The sequence below is a fragment of the Centruroides vittatus genome, unplaced genomic scaffold, assembly GCF_030686945.1.
Source record: "Centruroides vittatus isolate TY-2023 unplaced genomic scaffold, ASM3068694v2 contig_724, whole genome shotgun sequence".
NCBI lineage: Eukaryota > Metazoa > Arthropoda > Arachnida > Scorpiones > Buthidae > Centruroides > Centruroides vittatus.
In genome coordinates, this window is record NW_027122462.1 from 24,366 (window position 1) to 47,080 (window position 22,715).

General features: G+C 32.5%; 2 protein-coding genes across 2 annotated transcripts; both read right to left on the bottom strand.

Annotated features, from left to right (window-relative positions):
* Positions 1-289: 289 nt before the first annotated feature.
* Positions 290-1,387, bottom strand: LOC136980793 (general transcription factor II-I repeat domain-containing protein 2-like). Its single transcript, XM_067276988.1, has 2 exons — positions 1,165-1,387; positions 290-1,071 (listed from the first exon to the last, which is right to left on the bottom strand). The coding sequence occupies exons 1-2, from the start codon at positions 1,385-1,387 to the stop codon at positions 290-292; spliced, it is 1,005 nt and encodes a 334-aa protein (XP_067133089.1).
* Positions 1,388-13,989: 12,602 nt separating this feature from the next.
* LOC136980786 (cytochrome P450 4c3-like) lies at positions 13,990-21,736 on the bottom strand. The gene is made up of 11 exons (XM_067276980.1): positions 21,619-21,736; positions 21,389-21,502; positions 21,237-21,322; positions 20,980-21,170; positions 20,322-20,391; positions 18,545-18,671; positions 18,286-18,483; positions 18,042-18,215; positions 14,470-14,536; positions 14,211-14,390; positions 13,990-14,147 (listed from the first exon to the last, which is right to left on the bottom strand). The coding sequence occupies exons 3-11, from the start codon at positions 21,281-21,283 to the stop codon at positions 13,990-13,992; spliced, it is 1,212 nt and encodes a 403-aa protein (XP_067133081.1). The 5' UTR covers positions 21,284-21,322; positions 21,389-21,502; positions 21,619-21,736.
* Positions 21,737-22,715: the final 979 nt, after the last annotated feature.

A 22,715-nucleotide genomic window follows, 5' to 3' on the forward strand; every position in this document is an offset into this window, starting at 1 on the left:
GCAACTTTTCGTACATATTTTTATCAATGCAGCGGTAAAAGTTCAGCAAGTCTCCTTCGTTGAATTTGTTGCGTAAATCTTGATCGTTTTGAATGTCGATAATTTTTAACTGCATTGACTCTGGCGCATTTTCAACTGAAATCGTGAAAGGATTGCTGAATATGTCCAACAGAGGTTTCACTTTTTTAAAATTCGAAAATCTGTCTTGAAAAGATTGAATCAAAATATCTAGCTTTTCTACATAACTGAAATTAATCGCAGTTTTGTTGAATTTTTCAGCCATTTTCTTTTAATTCAAAAAATGATTGTAATTTCCAGAATTCAATTGTGATCTGAAAAGTGTTAGCTTGCATTGAAAGGATGATACATGAGCGTAGAGCTGGGATATCAGTTGATTTTTGCCTTGAAGCCATGTGTTCAAGACATTCAAATGATTTGTAATGTCAACTAAAAAAGCCAAATCACACAACCAATCAGGATTTTTAAGTTCCGGGACATCCCTTTGCTTTTCCGCCAGAAATATTTCAATTTCTTCTATTAAATTTAGAAATCGTTCCAGTGTCAATCCACGGCTTAGCCACCTTACTTCTGTATAATACAGTAAATCTCCGTATTCGCTTTCGATGTCATCAAGGAATTGTTTGAATTGTCTGTGATTGAGTCCTCGTGATTTTATGAAATTTACAGTCGAAACTACCACTTTCATGACATTTTGAAATTCAATTTTTTTAGAACAGAGGGTTTCTTGGTGTATAATGCAGTGAAACTGCATGAGATCTTCAGCGTTTATGTTTTTTCCTTGCAGATGCTTTTTCAGCAAAGTAACTAGCCCGGAATTGACACCAATCATCGAAGGAGCACCGTCAGTCGCAACTCCCGATAATTTTGATAAGTCCAAATCAGTTTTTGAACACTCATCCAAAAGTACATTGAGTATATCAACTCCTTTGGTTTGACCTTTCAATGAACACATTCCGAATAACTCTTCTAAGACTTCAAAATCTTGAGTAACACCTCGTATGAATATGAGAAGTTGAGCTGTGGAACTAATATCAGTGGATTCGTCGAGTGCTAATGAAAAAAATTCAATGATCTTAGTTTTTTCAATTAATTGTTCCGCAATATTACCTGACAAAGACATAATTCATCTTTGGATAGTCATACGATTCAGTTGAATTTTCTCAAACTTTTTTGCTGCTTCTGGACACATTTTCTTAGCGGCAATTTCTATGCATTCTTTTACAAAATCGCCATCATTGAAGGGGCGACTTCGCTTTGCTATCATTCGAGAAATTTCATAACTAACTTCTGTAGCTGTTTCTGAATCTTGAATGGGTTTTGTAAACATAGCTTGCTGACCAATAATCTCCCGTTTTAAAGACAACATTTTTTGTTTTCTTAATTCGCCTGTAAACTTGGTAAAAAAAGGATGCTGCGTTTCATAATGCCTTTTTACATTATATTCCTTTGCAATCGCAACAGAATTCTTGCAAATTAAACAAACGACTTTGTTATGCGACCATACAAAAAAGTATTTCTCAGTCCAAATTTCTTGAAACTGCCGATTTTCATCTTAAACCTTACGTTTTTTACTAGGTCCTGGCTTCTCCATGTTGCGTTCTAATCTTGGCTAGGATTAACACAGCACCTAAAAACAATTACAGTACCTACTTAAATTACCCATTCTTTTTTAAATTATCAAAAATAATTGATTAAATTCCTCAGAAATTTTAAGATTTTTATACAGATTTTTGTAAGACCGCCGACTTCCAGGGGAAAACAGTTAATCACGCGTCAGGAAAACCTAGGGTCGAAAACGTATGTGGGTGGTGGCGGTAGGAGACAAAGATGACAAGTGTCTTACACAAAACCGTTTATTCTAACTACTAAGTTAACTTACATATTATTGGTACAAATTGCGATCTAGATCGACTCTTGTGGTGATAGAGATCTCCAGTTGTCGGTAGTCGGATGCGGTCCGTCTTCCGAAGATGCGTGCCCGGGGCTGGGATGACGAACTGTCTATTGCACTGGACGTGTGGCTTGGACGGGGGTCACCAGCTGGCGGACGTAGGTTCTGGCGTCTATGAGGTAACACTGGTCCAGAGGAGAACTGCCGCACTTCTTCCAAGAACGACGGAAGGAGGGTCCACACCTTGACCTTGCGACTCGGGAGTTTTATAGGAGTTTCCCCCCTGAATTTCACCGTTTTGATTGGTTCTATTCTTCCTCTCCCTTACCCCGATTGGTCATTTCTTTTGTTTCTAGGCGAAACTGGAGACCGATCTGGGTCGGGAGAGTTCCGAGAGGTGTTGACGGAGTCTTTGTTTCGTGCTCGTATATTCCGGCCGTTATGGCCCTCTCTTTGACGTTTTTGACCTCACGCGGTCCGCCAGATGCTTCGGTGGCCATTTACCCCCCTCTGTTTCCCGTTTCCGACACTCGTACACGAGCACCTGGACAAAGCTCCCTCTCTCTCGGTTGACATCCCCTCGGTCGTTCATTATCGTGTCGCGTTTGTTTTAGGATAAGTTTGGGAGAGTTTCTTTCGTGTCTGGTTTACATCACCAACACATGTTCCTGACACGATTTGACTCTCGAAACTTTCCGACTTCGGAACTTTATAATTATTCACCATTTTTACGCGTTTTTGCGATCCCTACATTTTATATCTGAAATAATGACGTAATTATTACAGTTAGAGAAATTCTGATAAAAATAGTAATTTCTTTGTTTTATTTTAATATTTGGCCAACATTAAAGCTAAATTTGATTAAAATTGATTAAATAGGTAGGGAAACACTTATTAATAACAGAGTTTTACTTACGATTTCATAACACAATTATATACGGCACTTGACGGGTTAACAGGAAATCTACGTTGAATGTGGATCAAAATATATGACACCGACTAGTCGAGTTAAAATCTACACTAGAACTATTGCCTCCCCAAAACACTATTAAACTGCACTTATTCTCCTACGCTTCGTGTATCTACTCGTACCTACGCGAGCAATCAAGAATTCGGGATTATTGCTATCTCGCTTGCTCACACCGCACTAAAAAATTCTTGATTTCTCTACTATTTTGAACTTTATATAAAGTTTTTAGATTTTTTTGGTTTTATTCTGGAATAAAATTAAATATTCTTCGAATGTACGAAAGTATTATTTTTGCTGTCGACAGGCCACCAATATTCGACCGTCGGGCCGCATGCGGCCCGCGGGCCGCGGTCTGTGCATCCATGATGTAAAATAATAAAAACTGTTCTCAAATCAAACGGTTTGAATAAGTACAAAACATTATAGTACAGTAGAGCGTCGATAAGTGGAACCAATTGAAGACTGGAATCCTTCCAGTTAATGATTTGTTCTAGTATCCGACTTTGTACGAAAAAATACATTAACCTGTCCGATGTTCAAATTTTTCTGCATTGCGTATCGCTTCCTGTTGAATTTTTCTCCGTTGCGTGTCGCTTTGTGTTAAATTTTCGTCGATTTTAAGCCTAACGAAAATTTTTATAATAATCATCGAGGCTATCGTATCGTTAAAAATTATTCCTGCATTTTCTACAAACAAAATAAATATATTAAAGAATATAAAAAACATGAAAATTATACTTTAGAAGTGAATTTAGTATCAAAAACATTCGATTCAGCACGACACAGTCTGACTGAAAATCGTTCCATTTTCCGGCCATTCCACTTACCGACGTTCCACTTATCGACGCTCTACTGTAATCGAATTGTGTAGAATCTGTTAGTTTTGAACTAACCTTGCTTATTTCTGCTTTGTTATAAAGAATGCTGGACACTGATCCAGCATTTTCTATAAAAATAGTCTTCAAAACACAGATCGATTCTAACTGGAACGAAAAACAACATTCTTATTTTCACAAGATGTGAATTTTGGAAGAAATGCAATTATAAAATTTGTATATCGTTTTTGTGTCAACATTATGCTCTACTCAGCGTAAGAAAGTATTTACACGTTTCCTGATAGCAACTATCGCTCACTACAACTCAAAGTCACATTATAAAAGAAGCAGCAGAATGTTGGCATGCCTTGAACGCAAACATTTTCGTAATATATTAACTTAAGTTTACTACATTACTCATAATAAATTTTACGAACTCTATAAAATCATTAAAACATAATCACTCATATATAACGTAATACTATTTTTGTACTTTAAAATTGTCATGTCTTTTTAATATTAGTAGTACAGAGCAGCCATCATCTAAGGTAAAAGCATTTGTCGCTGTATAAGTGACATAAAAGAGGCGTAGGAAGGCTTTAATGACAAGACTGTACTATATGCATACATTTACATATAAGGGCACTATACTATGGCACTATCCAGAGTGTAGCACAAACAGAAAGTTTGGTTCTTGAATGAAATGAGACTAAAATTTTTATACCTGTGCGCCCACTGTTTTTAGCAGTGACTGTAGAAACGTTTAAAATATATAGACCCAGTCTTACTGGCAAATGTTTGAACCGCAAAGATGCCACAAAATTACCATAAGCATAAAAATGTTTCAACAATAATAACGCAGTAAAATATAAAACGTAACGCGCACTTTGTTTTTGTAATTAGGTATATTGTATATTTCAGAATACACAAATAGGTATATAGTGTTAATATATTTGTATTTTATTTTACTTTATTCAATTTATTCTAATTGGTTCAATTTAACATATTTATACTATTTGTTACATTTTTGGTATATTTGATGTTTCAACGACATGTTCGAACAGTTATCAAAATTTGAATTTCTTTACACATAATCGTTCGAACCTGAAACCAATACAAAAAAAATATTCCAGACAATTGAAAATACATGACGATGGTCTGTAGATCAAGTTAAAAATGTTTGTAAAATAATAAGTATTGGTTCTCAGAGACATAAAGTGTGTGTGTGTGTGTTGTCATAGTATTATAATAATGATTATTGATGTGAGATACCCTAGGCAAAGGGGGGTTCTTTTTAGACCGTTTAGTCGGCAACGGGTTGCGAGACCCGCTTCACGATATCTCTGGATGTCTTTAAAATAGGAGAGACTTAATACAATCGATTGGAGAAGTCGCGAGGACTTCGATAGGGTCTGTTATTTCGAGTAACGACAATATATAACGAGAGTTTATTATAACTAAAATCGAAAATATCCAAAAAACAAAAAACTACGTAACACACGATATATATGGGAAGTAACGCTATAAAGCGGCCTGATTAACCTACGGTGTATGTCGCTCACACGAGTTTACAATTAATTAACCACGTTAATCAAGGGCTGTCTGTTGTGCTTTGATTGCACAGAAAACATTCTTTTAAGTATTTGCATGAAAGCTCATGCATAACTGTTCTCAGCTTAACTGTACTGAATTGTTGTCCACTAACAATGTTTTTGAGTGCTTCAAAGATATAACCACTCTGCACTAGGTTATTCGAATAAGAGGATGAAAAATACACTTTATATATAGATCCAAAATTCTTTGAACAGTCATAATAGGTGTGTGTGTTTAATTGCGCATTGTAATGCTGTAATATTATACCAGAAGTGTGCAATACACAACGTTTGGAACCATATTTTAGATTTGAAATAATTTTGAAGATAATCACAATATGTAACACTATTATTCGATAATATCCTGAGCACATAACGTTTTATAATAGAACTCTTATGATGTCAAAAATGCATTAGCTTTACCTTGACACTTGAAAAAGTAGTGTGAAATGTTTTTGGTTCTGTGAGTAGAAAGTTGCCATTCTTTGCTTGCTCACTAAAAATAGTGAGCCCTGGTTTCTCACCAATAATTTTACTATTCAACAACTGGATAACTGCTTGTCGCTTCTGTTTGAAAACGACACCTTTGTTAAAGTGTGTTGATGTCACATTCTATATGAATGCTTGAAGACATGATATCTAAAAATTATATCTGTCTGTATGAGATTTAACTTTTATGTGTTTGTGTTTTTGACTTGGTGGAGTCAGTAGCAATTTATTTATTGCCTGCTAGTGGTATATATATGAGAGATTCTGGAATAATTTGTTAAAAGTTTAACATTTTATAACTCTTATGCCAGAGTCGTTCATTATTTCAAAGTAAAGACATCGCAGCAGGAACAAAAATACAATGGTTTCTGGCATAATTGTAAAATCACTCTAGTAATTCTGAGATAATTCCTATCTCAAAAACTCTCATATACGTCGAAACAACACTTTTTTTTATGCTCCTTCGGTCATACTTTTTCACATGATTTAAATAAGCGTTGTTGGAATAAAAAGACTATTTTTTTAACTGTTATATGTATTTAATTAAAAGAAGATTTCTAAAAACTCATATTCATTTAAATATTTATATAAGAAAACTAATATCTTTATATAGCTTTTAATATATTTTTCATATAAAAGAACTCATAATCATATTTTTAATATATTTTATACAAGTCATCATCTTTAACAAAAAAAAACATATTTTTTATAATTTAAAACTTATACAAGAGATCATAGTGGCGCCATCTGTCGACAAAAATAATATATAACATTTTTTATATTTAAAATATATTATTTTTAGCTTCGAAATAAAAAAATAACAAATAACATGTACTGTCACTAATTGGAACATGCAATCTGCTATTTGCTTTCTTATTGATTTTTTACGCTATATATAGACATATGTTGTGTTTAATTAAAACAGTTCTTAATTTTTTGTTTTGACAGTAATTAAATAAACAACATTTTTTTTCTCTCTCTCTTTTATTAAAACTAAAGAACATGTAAAATATGGGTTACAATAATAATTAAAAATATAACATTTTCATTTAAGAATTAAAAATAAGAAAAAAGATGTCTATGGAAGATAAGTTGGAATCTCTCTAGATTTGATTTTAAATAAGAAAATTAAATTATTAATTTTTTATAGTTATTCATCTTTTTTATAGATTTACAATCACTATTCGTAAACGAAAATTGGCTGAAATCCACGATGTGACAAGAAAAAAAAGAAAAAATTGGATTTAGTAATCTCGAAAGATGAATTAATATTTAAAACAATCTTACCATACTCTGTCTATGTATCCCATGGTTATAAGTTAGAAATCAAAAAATTTAGACAGCAGAATTATTTTAGTTTATCAAAAACTAGTACTAAAGGAAAGATCCAAAATAAATTTAATATTCCAGTGAAAAAAATTCATTTTTTTAGGTCTGAAATGCTGTTCAAAAATATTCAGAGAACTACATATAAAAAATTGGAAGCTTAGATGTAAGTAAATTCTTACTATTTTTGTAACATAATTTTTTTGAAAAATGATTTAATTTAATTGATAGTTAAAAAAAAGTGTAGAAAAACATGTTTCTATGTTTTGAACAAGACAAAACTGAAATTATTTAAAATCATTTAAAATCATTGATTCATCCTAACCTAGATCAGGTAATAAAAATTGTTAAACGTTTTGGTAGTAGAATCAGCATTTCAAAACTTTTTACAATATTATTGTAAATCTAATCTCGAGTATGTTGATCTGACCATTCTTCCCCCCTGACATATAAAATTTGAATTTTTTAATATAATTACAGATTTTGAAAAGGATTGTAGAGTTTGATTTGTTATTAGTCTTAAAGTAATAATGTATAAATGTATAGATAGAAAAGATAAATATGAGTCTGAACATTTTTTTTACAAGTTATGTTAAATGAATTTTATTTTTTATCTCTAGCTTGAAGAAATATTGAGAATGCCATAAAAAAAATTCTAGGAAATATATCAATTGCTGTTATATTAGGTAGTGGATCGGTAATTTATAAATTAGATTTCATAGATGTTCTTAGATTGGGATATGATAAGTATAACAGAGGCTGTAGGTTTATAATTTAACCTAAAAAATTAGTAAACAAAAAATGTCTTTTAAATATTAAATGTAAAGACGATAAATGTTTTTCGTTTATCGCATTTTTTCATCTATTTTTCTATTAGCAAATAATAAAAATAATGTATCTAATTATATACAATATTTAAAATTTATTAATTGTTTGAATTTAAATTTTTCTTGTTTCATTATATCAAATATTTGTGTGAAATGAGCAGGGAGTCAGGGGCTAATTTCTTCCTGACGACTTGAACTGCACAGGATGGTGAAGCCCGATCTCAGAGTTGTTGAATGGCTAGGAGGGCAAAAAGTGAGTGGGGAGTGTGGCAGTAAGTTGACAGGTGTCCTTAGAGTGACAGGAAACAGGTTAACAAATAAAACATTTACTGATTGACTAAAATGATATACAAAGGCAATTACAAGACTATTCAAGTAAGTGCTATTCAATTATATGCGGTTAAATATACTAAATGTACGGCCTTACAAATTTTACAAACAGGCGGCTATAAACTACGCCTAATGCCATTCTAGTGAGAAGAGAGTTCACAAAGTTCTTATAAAATTCCTCTTGGTGTGAGATTGAACGATATAACTCGAAGTAGAACGATTGCCGACGCGATATAGAAAAGTCGCTGAAGGTCTTTTTTGGCGGGATTCTGGTCTTGAACATGGAGAATGATAGACCCAAATATAAAAACTACTTCCTAGCGCAAGCGTGCTATGTTTCTAATGGCACAAGCTTTTATAGCATTATTGTGGGAAAGCAGTCTATTCTTGATGATGACTGGCACTTCTTGACAGCTAAGTGTCAATTTTTCCACTTAACTGTTGATAGTTAATGGAGACCTCTGCTTCGATTTTCTCCAAGGAGTTTTTTCTAACCAGGGATGTTTAAAACGATTTCCGAATGAAAATAAAAGTTTACTTTTATTTACAAAATTTTCCTACTAAAATTTGTGGTCTCACAATTCGTTTTTCAGAAATCAAATGCTGTTTGTATTAATGTATATGGTAATAAAGATATTGTTTTTCCTTATTATACAGTATAAGTCAATTTGAATTTGATAATAATGTAAATTTATTATTATATCGAAATTATTATTTTTTAATTTGAAATTTCAACAGGCTTTTACACAAAAAAACAAGTCTCTTTACTACTATTGTAAAAATTGCTTAAACGATTTTTAACTCGAATTGAATTTAAATTTACATAGATAAATATGTACAAATTTCAAATTTCAGAGACTGTTAGTTCCTAAAGTCGAAAAATTCTATTCTTTAATTTAGTGATTATCATAAGATTCTTAAACACTCAACTTGCCTACTGTGAGCTTGCCGAGATGGGAAAGTTTATTCTTAACCGTCGGGATAACTAAGGGCTATACGTACGCGGGTAGCAGTTTTGATGAAACAGAAAAGAGAAGCGTTTCACAAAGAAACCGTTTATTTTTGTCGAAAAATGCTTACATAAGTGATTGACAATGTTCCGGATGTCATTCTTCTGGTTGGAGGTCTCTAGAAGTTTTTGTTTTGCAATGATGGAGCCCTGGGGTGATGACGAGATGAAGTTTGCAAAGTGAAGAAACAAAAAATATCAGTGAGTTGAAGCACAAAAAAAATTTGAAGAGAACGACGATTACAGCAAAAGTATGTTAGCAAGAACCTCTCTCTGTCCTTGAAGTCAGTAATTTTATAAGTTTTTCGAGAGATCACACTGTTGCTAATTGGGCAGATTTTTCTTCAGCGCTTTCTAATTGGTCTCCTACTTGTCTCCAGGTGTGAATGGAGCTTTGTATAGGTTGCGGGAAAGGTCGGCTAGAGATAGTTTACCCAACACCATATTCTAGACTCTGCTCACATTTAATTGTTGACTATGACATCTAAGCTCATTTCGATATTTTTTTCTCTAGTTTCTTTCTGCTTTCTAAACGGCACCTTAAATTTTTAATATTTTCCGTTCTAAATTTTTTTTACCAAAAATTTCGTTTATCCCGTTGTTCATTACGAGCGTTGACGTCAAAGTCCAGTGTTGGCGACTTGATACTTACACAGTTTGTTTTCTTTACTGTTATCCTTAACAAATTCGTACATATTTCTTTTTGAGGAATATTTGCGGGTTTCACAATACTTTGTGACTTCGAATGTTTACCAGAAATAGTTTTTAATGTGATGCAACCAACGGATAGTTTAGTACTGTTTAGTACAAACTAGTTTTAGTACTGTTATGCAAATTTATAAACCTATTTGTTATGCGATGATCGTATTAGATAAAAACGAACAATTATTTATTCTAAATTTTACTGGGGAAAATATGTAATAGATTATTTTCTAAAAACGTTAAATTAACAATCAGAACATCTTATTAAAGAAATAGAACTGAATATTTCATTAGATCGTTGGACAATTCCAAATTCTATTCATCGAGGAAAATGTAATATTTGTGGTAGAAAGTTTTCCCCTAATGATTTGAGCGTAATTAACCATAATCATTTAGATGGAAGTTGAATCGACAAATAGCGTGTCAAAGATGTAATTTAAATTTAAATCAAAAACCCTTTACTCTTGTTGTTCTTCATAATTTTTGTGGTTACGATTCACATTTGATTTTAAAAGATATTTTTAAAAAGTATATAGCTTCTATTAGAATTATTCCCATCAATATGGAAGATACACTACATATACTTTAGATTGTTTTAAATTTATAGATAGCTATCACTTTTTACATTTGTCGTTATCCAGTCTGACTGACAATTTTGTAAATTCAAACTATGACTTTTCAACGTGATCATAGAAAGGTTAATAACATTAATGCTTATGTAAGTCGGCCGGAATCACAAAAAAGTGACTACGTAACCGACGAGTGTCGTGTTATTTGGGAGTTGACTTATGCAGACTCGAATGTATTAGTTAATGAAATCTAATTATATGAATTAGCATGTACTTTTGTACTAAGACACGCTTCTTTTCTAGTCGTGATATAAGTGTGAGCACTATGTTTGCCTTCTATATTGCTGGACTTATTACACCGTCATTGGACACAGGTAAGCCTTAGAAAATAACTATTTTTTGAAGAAGTATACATTTCAGACCTCTCCCCGCATCAAGATTTTTTAAAAATATAAACATTTATAAAATCGATACTACCGCATCTATGAAATTGTGAAAGGCAAAGAGACGAAAATTTCATCTTAAATTTTAACCACTGTAAATTTTACCGTAAATTTCAACCCTTATTTCATCAAAAGGCAAAGTTAAACTCAAAAAGATTAATTTTCACAAACTTGTTGCCTTGTTAAAGAAATGACACACCCAGTGTAATGCCCAGAGCCTTCTATACAAACTTCATCTATTGGACGCCAGACCCTCAACCACCTTCTCCTCGCTTCATGGAGAAAACTCACGAGAAGGTGCAAATAAAAAGAAGGCGATGACAAATGCAGAGAGTCATCACCAGTTTCCTATTCCAAAAGTTGCAGATCCTTGAAAGTCGCAGCCAATCCCGAGATCGAGTCCTTCACTCAATACCTGTGGATTTATCTTCCGATATTATTACCTGTGCCTGTACTTTTGTCAAGTTCTTCCTTACGGATTAGCCATTTCGCCTGTAGTGCATCTGAACGAAGGACTGCCAAGAACAGAAAACTTTCTCCTGTTTGATTTATCCGGCGGCATCGTAGCAAGAGTCGTTACCAGGTATTTATCATCATATAGAACGTGCTTAGCGAAATATTAAACAATAATCAAACACTTTTATCGTTGTCGAGATAGTTTAATTTAAAAGTAACGTTGTCGATCTATTCCATAGACTATGGAATAGATCAAAAACATTCCTTTTAAATTAAACTTTCTCGGCAACGATAAAGGTGTTTGATTATTGTTTATGTACTTATTAACCCGCGATTCGTTTGTAAACTCTCTCCGATTGACCTAATTACGACCGGTTCCATGTATACTATATTTACTTCTGTTAATATTAAATCATTGTTACTAGTCAGAAAGGATCTTGAGTGAATTACTTTCCCGTTTCTCTCGACTCATCTCTATTCCGAACTTAACCGGTCACCCGCGACCGCTTCCTTAACGTAATAACCTCCTGTCGCGATTTCCAAGTCCTGAGAGCTTCGGTGGTGTCTCATCCTGAAGAGGGGTCAAGGAGACTCCGACCCTCCAGTCATTGATTACAGATTATGGTTACAGGTGTCTGATTTAACGTGCTGATTCGACGATTACAGCAGTGTAATTAAAACAAAACGATAAAACGAACAGTATATGTAATAAAAGACACTGCTAAAACAATAAAATAATAAATATAATTACTGTTAAAACAATTAAACGATAAAATAATTCACTGTACATGTTTTTTAAATGTACAGTGAATCAGTTCTGTATTTCATATGTACTAACTTTCGATAAACAATACCTATATTCCAAAAAATGATAGTATCTTCGGATTTGCGACGTAAGTTACGTTAATGTGATTAAAATGTTTACCCTCATACAAATTAAATAGATGAACGGCACGGCAGTGTTTCCTACAGAAAGTGTATAATAAACATTGGAAGACACTACTAATTTCAGGTAGAGAACAAATTTTAAGCTAAATAAATTCAAAATATAATTAAAAATGGAAATACTATAGATTACCACCAGGTAATTTCGAGACTTTGAGTATATATCTGAACTGAGGAGACCAAGTCGAGTTCAACGATATTCTACTTTTGGACCGGAGACAAAAAATAAAAACGTTATCCTACTTTCTGCGGCGATCGTGCGATGATCGGTAAAAGCGTCGCTCTCTCCGCTAAGCCGATCGCATGTTTAACAGGCAGTCTGGCAAGTCAGCCATATATACCTTCAACAGGGGTAGATGTCAATCCATGAGCACACCGATCATCTGCAGTTAGAGTTAAGTTTTTTTCGCACACCCTCGCGCTTTTCAATATCGGGGCCGAAGGCTCCTCAGCCGCCGACACGCTCGCTATCGCTCCAGGTCGACTAGTACTACGCGCCGCTTTCGCGGCTTGTCCAACAAACCTAACCTATTCCTCCGGGAGATGACCGTAGTTCGACGTCATAGTTTGCAGAATTTACCGCAACATGACGGTGCTAGCAACTACGTTGCGGTCTGTATGATAGCATTAAAAAAGTATAACTTAAAAACTTTCATGACTTTTTATTTTTTGTCTCTGGTCCGAAAGTAGGGTACCGATGAACTCGACTCGGTCCCCCGAGTTCAAATATATACTCAAAGTCCCGAAATTCCATAGGCGGTAATCTATAGTACAGCCTTAAAAATTGCAACTCTGATTATGATGATGCCACAATATAATAATTACTCGTATTTACTCTTTAATTTAATAAGTTACTGCAATTTTTAATGTGTGAAAATGAACAACAAGTGTTACGTTTGTGTTGCAGATGTGTGTTACTTCTTCTTGTCATCTGTTTTAAAACTGGAGTAGTAGCTCACAAAGTGTGAATGCGCCAAGTTCACAAACAATACTATAATACAGAATCACGTGTAAGAATGACTTTTAATCGGGATAAATAATTTTTATAAATTTTAAGTATTTAAAAATACCGATCTTAGATGAGGTGTAAAATTTTATACCATTAAATCCAAAATCAAAATTGGTGAAAAGCATTTCAACTGCTCTGTGTAAGGTAAATTGATACAGTAAACGTTTTTAATTATAATTTTAAAGAATTTATTACTGAAATTTATTATACTACACTCGGCACATTGACTTTAATCGGTCTATACGAAAAGAAACTATGCCATATGACAAGGATGTGAGACCACAGTGAGAATTCACAGTAATAGAATTTACAAAAAAAAAAATAAATTATTTATGAAAAATGGCGCGTAAAAGCGTTTTAACAATGTAAAAAACAAAAGAGCTAAAAGAGATCAGAAATACATGTCAACGTTCACAGACTGTCTTCCATTCCTTTTATTTAACATAGACCCTTACTCTCAGGCTGATCATGTCTATCTTTTTCCTGCGCGGACTATCATATTGATAATAATCTGAAATACAAGAAACACTGTAATATGAACGTTTGTTTTGCAATTTAGTAATTTTATATTTTCTGAAACAATATATTTTTTTTTTTATCGTTTCTCGATAGTCATTCTTATACCGAATTTCGGGCGAAGAATGACGTCACCGGATTCGAAAATTTTATCTCTATGGTCCAAAGACTTTACTCGAAATTGTCGAATGACATTAGCTAAGACTGTCTTCATCTTCGCCATGGCGAACTTTTGACCTATAGAAAGGTGAATACATAAAAAACACAGGAAAGTCTTTGTCTGGTGTCGCAATTACTCACCTATGCAATTGCGTGGACCGGCAGAAAACGGTAGAAAGGCAAAGGGGTGACGTTTCTGGCAGTTTTCAGGTAAAAATCGATCCGGATCGAACATTTCAGGATTTACGAAGACGGTGGGATTATGATGAATCCCATAAATGTTAATTACAAGGGATGATTTTGCCGGCAAGATATAATTTCCTGAAAGAAATTTAATTGTTTTTAATGAAATTTACGCCGTTGCTGTAAAGCGTATTTAATCTCAAATTGCGGTACATACCCACTTTCAAATCGGATGGATTTTTTCTTACTATGACGAAAGCCGGAGGATAGATCCTGAGTGTCTCCTGAAATGAATCCAATATTTCAAAATGATTGTCAAATATTTTAGATATTAATTAAATTTCCCCTTCTAGGCTTGCATGCCAGAAACGAAAATCCTGATAGTTAAAGGGCAACATAACCTTCTTCAACACACTGGATTGGCTCATGCTTCGGATAATCAAATCATTTGAGTCAATCGGCTGATTGCTGAGTCATTCTTGACGTCGATCTGCACTCAACCTTTTGTATTTTTAAACAGAATTCACAAAATATAAAAATATGTTTGATGTTCTTATATACTTTTTGTTAAGGTACAAGAAGTTCGTATTAATAGAAAAAAAAATAAATTTTATTCATATATAGGTATGTGGAGATAAACTTATACAATATTTTGATACATTTTTGTTTTAGTCCTGTACCGAATATATTGGGGGGTTAAACAAACAAACAAAAAACATTAACTTCTGCTTTGTAGCGCTGGTGTTATAAGTGTAAAAGTCTGTAAAATTAGCCTAAGTGTACAGTACGTGATGAAATCGAAAACATATAGTATATATACTGCATATTGTTACGAATGACTAAGCTGAGGGGGTATATATAGCCTATCGAATGTAAAGGTTTTATTTGTTTACACTTAAAAGTCAGTGTTGAATAGTTGCCATTCTTCACATGCAAAAAGAGTTTAATGGGGAAAAATTTTAAGAAATTGTTGACTTCCAATCAGTAAACAGCCGAAAAAAACTGAAATTATCGGTCATCTGTTGATTGCAGAGAAGTATCCGAATTGCAAATCGACCCGGTGCAACATATAGATTTAACTACATAAGTATTTTTGTCTAGAAATGCATGGAAACACTTGCTACAGAATAAACTCATTCGCTGTCTTCATCAAGTTGAATTATCGTGCCTCATAATAATGATTTTTCTAGTAACACTCTCATTGTCACCTCTTCAATGTTCTATATTATTTATAAATATTATACAATTTGCTTGCACTCCAGTATTTCATGTTCGCTATTAGTGCTAATTTACTTTTATATGTATTAACTTTAATGTTCATTATTATTGTAAATACACTTCCTGATTCTAATCTTATTGAACTGTATCAATTTACTTTGTTTTCTGAATACTTAATAACAACAATCTACAATAATACCTCGAACTTTAAACGTTTTCGAGTTGAAACGCTCGAATTGAAAAGATATCAGATCTATAGATCGAACTAGCTTCTACTTTCGAACTGCGCGAGCAGTGAAAATATGCGCTTGCAGCTGCAACGCCCACTGCTTACTGCCCGAGTTCGTATTTCTCTCGGTATAAAAAGTACATATTATGTAACGTTCGTGTGTTTTCGGTGCTTGTATTATCTTTAGTGTATTTGGTTATACCAGCATATTTATATAACTACTACCTATTAAACCATGGCATGAAAAAAAGTTAGAAAACCTTAATGTCTTAAAGAAAACTTGTAATATCGATCATTTAAGTGAAAAAGAAATTTATCGAGAAGCATGAAACTTATACACGTGTTACAGATCAATAGCAATATTGTCTTACTTATTCTATATATCAGGGGTGGCCAACTTTTGTGTACATAAGATCTACTTTTTATCTTAAAAATGTGTCGCGATCGACTTGTTGTCGTAGGCATAGTCTAAGTGGCGAGGGGAGTGTGAAATACTATGTTTATACACTGTGCTTCAGTACGAAGTGCACTTTCGCGAGCTATGGGTAGATAAGGAAAATTTATGTTCAAAACTATTTTTTATTTTTTAAGTCACTTATTAAGTTTTCAAGATATAAGCTCATAAAGAATATCAATATCCAGACCCAACTTTTGATATTTGCATTCACGAGTTCATTCAGTACAGGCGGCATCTAAAAAAAATCGATTTTTCCACACTTTTAAGATAGATTTTTATTAACTTAAAATATAATTTAATTTTTTTTAATCAATTACAATGTATAAATTGTGGTACTATTTGTTCGTAAACTTGAAAAAGTTTTTATAAAACTGCACAGTACGGCTGATAATTTGATAATAAGATTTTACTTTTGCGATTTGTTTTTGGGCGAGGAAAATTTATCATGGAAGAATGATATAAGATTTTTAGACTTATTTTTTGCTAATCTATTAATAGCTGGCGGGAGTGCTCTTTGTACTGAAACACCCTGTATATCTACCTACGTAAAAAACAACGTAATTATTTAACGGGCCAAAAAAACTCACGTCCAGGGGAATTAAAACAACACGAGTAATTATTAACAATATTTATTAATTTAAATTAGCTACTGATAAAGACAGATTTAGAATTTATTTATTACGTTACATTAATGGGAGGACTGAGTTTTCAAGTCTCTTACCAAGGAAACATAATTAGGTGTATATCCTGACGAAGATAATAATAATGATTCTTCAGTATGGGAATCAGTCAGGACAGAATGTTTAGTTTTCGTTAACTTTAAGTATGAAAATGCCAATTCACACAAGTATGTAGTTCCGAAACAGGAATAAATATATTTGCTACATTTGATGATACTGGGATATTTTTCTCAATTGACGCATTTCCAAAAATCTAAAAATATAGAGGTCTGTTGCCGAAAACGCTCGCTTATCAAGTAAATAGATAGGTAAGAAAAGCCATAATTTAATTTAAAACATAAAGAACAGGTACTTACATTTTAAACAAATGAAAAATTGAAACTCAACGTTGTCACCGTGGATAAATAATATTGATTAATAATAATAATATTGTTAATACTAAAGAAAAAAAGCTACCGCATGACAGTATCAAATATTCAAGCTAAATAGCTGTGTTTTCTACGAGTCCAGTGATAACTGCATGCATATTGTTGCTTTTGCGCGTTACGTTCACAAGTTGCGTTCAGTTACAAGTGTAACACATTAAGTCAAGACATCGCGAGCGATCGACCAAAATTGGCATCGTGATCGACCGGTCGATCGCGATCAACTTGTTGGCCACCCCTGCTATATATTAATTCTGTGTTTGAATTTATGATTTCAAACATTTAATTCTGTTCCTTTTACTTTACAATTTGTGCATTTTCTTTTTATGTTTAGCGAAATATGTATCTAAGTGAACTGACTGACTGACCAACAGTGGACTTACCAGACGAAAAAGGAAGAAAACAATGACATTATGTAAAAAAAAAGAAGAAAAAAAAAAGAAATCTCTTTTCCTGATATGTATGTTGCGATTCGCGCAGTTTCGATACCCCCGTTAGGTACTGTACCCCCTCGTTTTATAGATAGAAGTAGGCCAATTTCCTGATTCGGATTTTATAATTTTGTTTAGAACTTTGTTTCTGTTCACAAACTCGGTATTCGTTCGCATAAGAGGCTCATTCTTGGATATCGGAATGCTCTTACCATCCTCGCGACTTAACTATTCGTTTTTTTAGAGGTGGGGTTTGAATCGGAGGTGTGTCCAACAAAACACACCTGGTGGCAGGGTCCTACCCTAAAATTGATTAAGTTAATTTGTACTGCCCCTGCCCCCACATTACCTTCACAACACATTCGAGATACTTCATTTTTCTAAGGTCTTCCGACATAATAGATTTATTTATATCGTCACCAAAAATTTTCTCCAGCTCCTGGTACACTCTCTCCTGTATATCGTGATGCAATCCGAGCAAATAAAGAGTCCAACTAATTCCCATCGCAGTCGTGTCGTGCCCCTAAAAATAATAGAATTATTACACAATCTCATTCTCTCATTTCTGAATTTAGAAATAAAATTGATCTTACTGCGAACATGAAAGTGTTAACTTCTTCTATGATATCCTTTTCGTCGAGACTTCCATTCGATAAATGATGATTAAGTAGTAAATCAAGAAATGCTCGCCTCTTCTTCACCCCTATAACTTTTTTCTCTTCTTGAAAGTTGTCGATTGTTTGATTGTCTTCCAGCTCTTCGATCAGTTTCTGTTTCTTTTCTCTAATTACCTAAATTGTTTCCATTTTTTAATTACTTTAATGGTTTAACAATAAAAGCAAATAAACTTGCCTTTCTGTCGAATTCCTGAACAGTTTCGATGTCTTTGTGAAATTTTTTTCCTAATGGACTCAAGTTGAAAATGGGACTGAACCAATACCAAGGCTTTGTGAACCATTGAACAAGTGCCGATGTTATTCTGAATTATGAAACACAGTGTGGTATATTATAAATACTTCAAGTAACTAAATTATTTTTCATATTTTTAAAATTTTTTAAAATTTTATCTTTAATCAAAATTTCTTTTTTTTTTAAACTTCGTAAAACACTTTTGTCATTAAACTAAGAAAAAAAATGATTTTAGAAGTTGAACTTAGTTTTGTTACTCATTGTTACAATGCATAGATAAACAGGTTATTTCAGCAATTATTTTTTACTAGTCTAACGTTTTTAGCTATCATTGAAGCCATCGTCGAAATCATACGTTTTTTAAACGGTATTCTTTAAAGTTTAAAAAATTATGTTTTAAACAAGTACATTGTTATAATTTTCATTCGTAAAACGATATGTTAACGACAGTTGTTGGCAGCACCTGTCATCACTGCTGTCCAAAATAACAGCAACTTCTGGTTGCTTCCAGAATGCTGCAAACGTGATTTTCGGGGCTCGATATGCCAGCAAACAAGATGGCAGACACAATAACACTCGTAAAATCTCTACTCAGTGTTAACAATTTCGACTTTAATTTGTTAAATGTACCTGAATAAATTAAGACTACATTTGTTAGTACATGAATAGAATACTTTAATATACTGTACTAGTATTGTTATGTAAAATTTCACATAATTAGTTCTAGTTGTTAAAGTGTAATTGTAAGATTGATTTATTTATTTATAGCTTTTACGAAAATTTATAAAATTTATAACTTTATCCCTTCTTGCCATTTTTTCATTCCACATTTAACCGGACAACATTTGTCTTCTCTTCTGAATGAAAGCAGTTGAGTCACTTCCGGTAACGTATGTGTGAGATTTCGAATACGCCCATTGATTTGAGGGTTATTCAGAGCCATTGAGCAAGAGGCAAAACTTGGAATATTAACTCTACTTGGAAAAAAATGAAGCGGTTTTATTAGTCCAATCCCTGTAAAATTAATGCTAAGATTTACGCTAAGATTTTCTTATAGTGTAGTCAAAAGATTTCACCATTCGGAACTAGCATCATTGCTTGTATGTTTTGACGAATAGAAGGTTTCTAATAAATACTTAATAATGAAAGTGTGACAATAAATAACAACAAATTATTTTCTACTTATTGCAAAACTACCTTATAGTCAGATAGTTTGATACTGTTACACTCATATGCTTAATTGCGTCGTTGAATGTAAACTTGTATTTAAAAGATAATTAGTGTATTTTTATCTTATGGAAGAAGCAGCAAGGATTAGATTGTATGCGTAAATGGAAACTATTTCGTTTCTTTCATAGATTTACAGGACACACAAACTAATTTGTATTCTATGCGAAAGTGTGTAATAGCACGAAACTATCAGTGGTCTGGAAAAGAATTTTATCCATGCTATGAGATTTTTTCACAGTCAGTTAAAATTACAAGGTTTTTTATCACCTTTGATTCATTGTCACCTATTGCAATTATAACTACTCGTAATAAAAAAGCTGAGATTATTGTACAATAATCGATAGACACAGAGATCAACGAAAATAGTCATTACATAGGCATTGAAAAAATAGCTAGAACATCGTTAGTGTTATTTAAAAGCAAGTTATAAATAGTTTTGAACAGATAAGTTTTATTCAGATTCGTCATTAAATATTTTTTTTCAACTTACTCGTGTGTGGCAACGACATAATCATTGCCAGCTCTGTTTTGACTGTTGAATTGAACTCCCATTGCTGAACCTGTGAATAATTATAGTATATTTATGAAATAACATATTAAATTTGTATAATTTTCTTAGTAAAGTTGCGCGTATTAACAGTAAAAATTTCGAAAATAAAGATCAAAAAGTACTGAGAAAAAGAAACCGTTTAAACAAATTAGAAACATTTTCCTTCTTTTCATGATTATGAATATGACACATTCCAATTCATCAGCATATCGCTACGAAATTTCGCATTTGAACTTGCAATCAGAAGTTATCTTTAGCTCTAATTTAGAATCTGTCGGCTCTGTGCCTAATTATTTTTGCTTTTGCTATTGACCGAGTGGTTGACAATACACTGTGTATGATTAAATCAGATGGTGTTATTCGCAAAATAAAAAGAAAAAACAAACATTTCGAAATAAGAAAAAAATTTTAATTTAAAATAACATTTTCAAATTAGCGTAATGAAGAGTCAAGATAAAAAAATACTTTCAACTGCTCCTTCATTTTTCAGTACATTTTCTAACCGTATTTTTTAAACGTAAAAATTGTTAAAAACATTTTTTCTGCTTATAAAAAGGTATTTTTTCTTACAAGTAAACATTGCTAAATTAATTCTTACCTCCAATAATATCTAAAGTGCACAGATTTATTAGATTGTCCATAAGAAATTCTTCGCACTGCTTTTTGTTCTTCAACTTTTCAATTAAGATGTTTGAGTGGTTGTTGAAAATTTCTTGAAAGTCTTCGAGAATTCGAAAGTGAAATGCTGGAGTTAACAATTTCCTTCGATGTCTCCACTTATCGTTCGAACTGTTTTCATTGTAAACGAATAAATTAATACTCTTATCAATGTGAAATATGCAATGATAGTTTTACCTTGTTAGAAGACCTGTCCCTAGCCACGGATGAAAAATGTTATACATCCAATCTTTGTTGATCACAGCGTAACTCTTCAGTACTTCCTGTATTAAAAAGTCAATTGTTAACGTTACAAAACATTTAAACAGTATGTGATAAAGCAATTATACCTGAGCCACGTCGGGGTGAGATAATATAATATAATTATAGCCACCCCAAGAAACATTTCACTAGTTTCTCTTCAGCGAATATCATAGATAGACCACTCAATAGTTGAATTACATCTAGAAAAATTTAATAAACAAGGCATTAACTTTCGTTGATCGTTATTCGAAAACAAATTCGTAAATAATAACTTTATATCGTAACATACAATTTAATACTATAAAATCATACTTACAGGTGCCACAAAGTTTTCGATAATCTTGCGCTTTTACTGGACAGAAAATCAGATTCCAGAGAATAGGCAAAGTGGAATATTTCGGTATTTTATTTTTCCATTTGATTTCGCTGATTTTCTTCCATATATAAAGACCTGAAAAAATACCTCAAATCCTTTAGAAACTTTACATTCATCGACACTTTCTATTTTTAATACGGCCATTTTCACCGTCTTAAGTTTACGATAACAAATTCGCCTTAATTTAACAAATTCATGTTTTTCGGTTGAGACTGAAGCAAAAAATAGAAAGATGGAAAACAGGAGACTAAAAATATCGTTGAATGAAAATATAAAATCATGAACAGGTGTTATTATTAAAGAGCCGATAAGAAGTTTGGAACAGAAAATCGTTTGCCGAGGTGATCGTTATATGCTAAATTGAAACAACATTATAAGAGGAAGTTATTATTTTATGTTTCTTAATTAATTTTTTTCACATAAATGTAGTTTTAAATGAAACATGTACTCCTTTTATTCTTCTTGATGTACATACATAATGCATTATTCAAATTTGACTATAAATAAATGTTGTTTTCGTTTTGCAATTTTGCTCTAGATCTTATTAATAAATTAAAAGATCTGTTTAATGTTTGTAACAGAAACTATAAAAGTCTAAGTAAGCAAAATAATCTGAAATGTTTTATAATCTTGAAACATTACTTGTTAACAATGAATATGTTGCGACTCCTCACTTAGCACTATGCAAATTCAATTAGTCGCTATATTAGAACTAGAAGATACGGATCGGTACATTTATAAAACGGTTTACGGAAGTGGAACAGAAAATGAATACACATTGATGAAGCTGTCGTGATATTTGTGAAGAACAAAGGAAACGTAAAAGCGGATAACATTAAAGAGATTCTTCTAGAAAAATTCATTTGTGACATCTACTTCACATGTATTGTATTATTATTTCTTCTCGAACCTCTTCTTCACTTGCCCCTCTGAAAGTTTGTGATAACTTTATTAAGAATTCCGATAACTGACTACTGGTTTGACGAATTTAATGAGTAAAATATTCATTTGAATGATTTTATTAAAATGTAATATAG

What these genes read in the sequence shown, in the direction of transcription:
- LOC136980786 (XM_067276980.1), bottom strand. Translation starts at nt 21,283, where the DNA reads ATGTATAACATTTTTCATCCGTGGCTAGGGACAGGTCTTCTAACAAG. An exon ending in ATCTCGAATGTGTTGTGAAG is followed by an intron (nt 14,537 to 18,041) that starts GTAATGTGGGGG and finishes GATTCATTTCAG; the next exon opens with GAGACACTCAGGATCTATCC. An exon ending in CGGTCCACGCAATTGCATAG is followed by an intron (nt 14,148 to 14,210) that starts GTGAGTAATTGC and finishes ACCTTTCTATAG; the next exon opens with GTCAAAAGTTCGCCATGGCG.
- LOC136980793 (XM_067276988.1), bottom strand. Translation starts at nt 1,387, where the DNA reads ATGTTGTCTTTAAAACGGGAGATTATTGGTCAGCAAGCTATGTTTACA. An exon ending in TGAGAAAATTCAACTGAATC is followed by an intron (nt 1,072 to 1,164) that starts GTATGACTATCC and finishes TTTTTTCATTAG; the next exon opens with CACTCGACGAATCCACTGAT.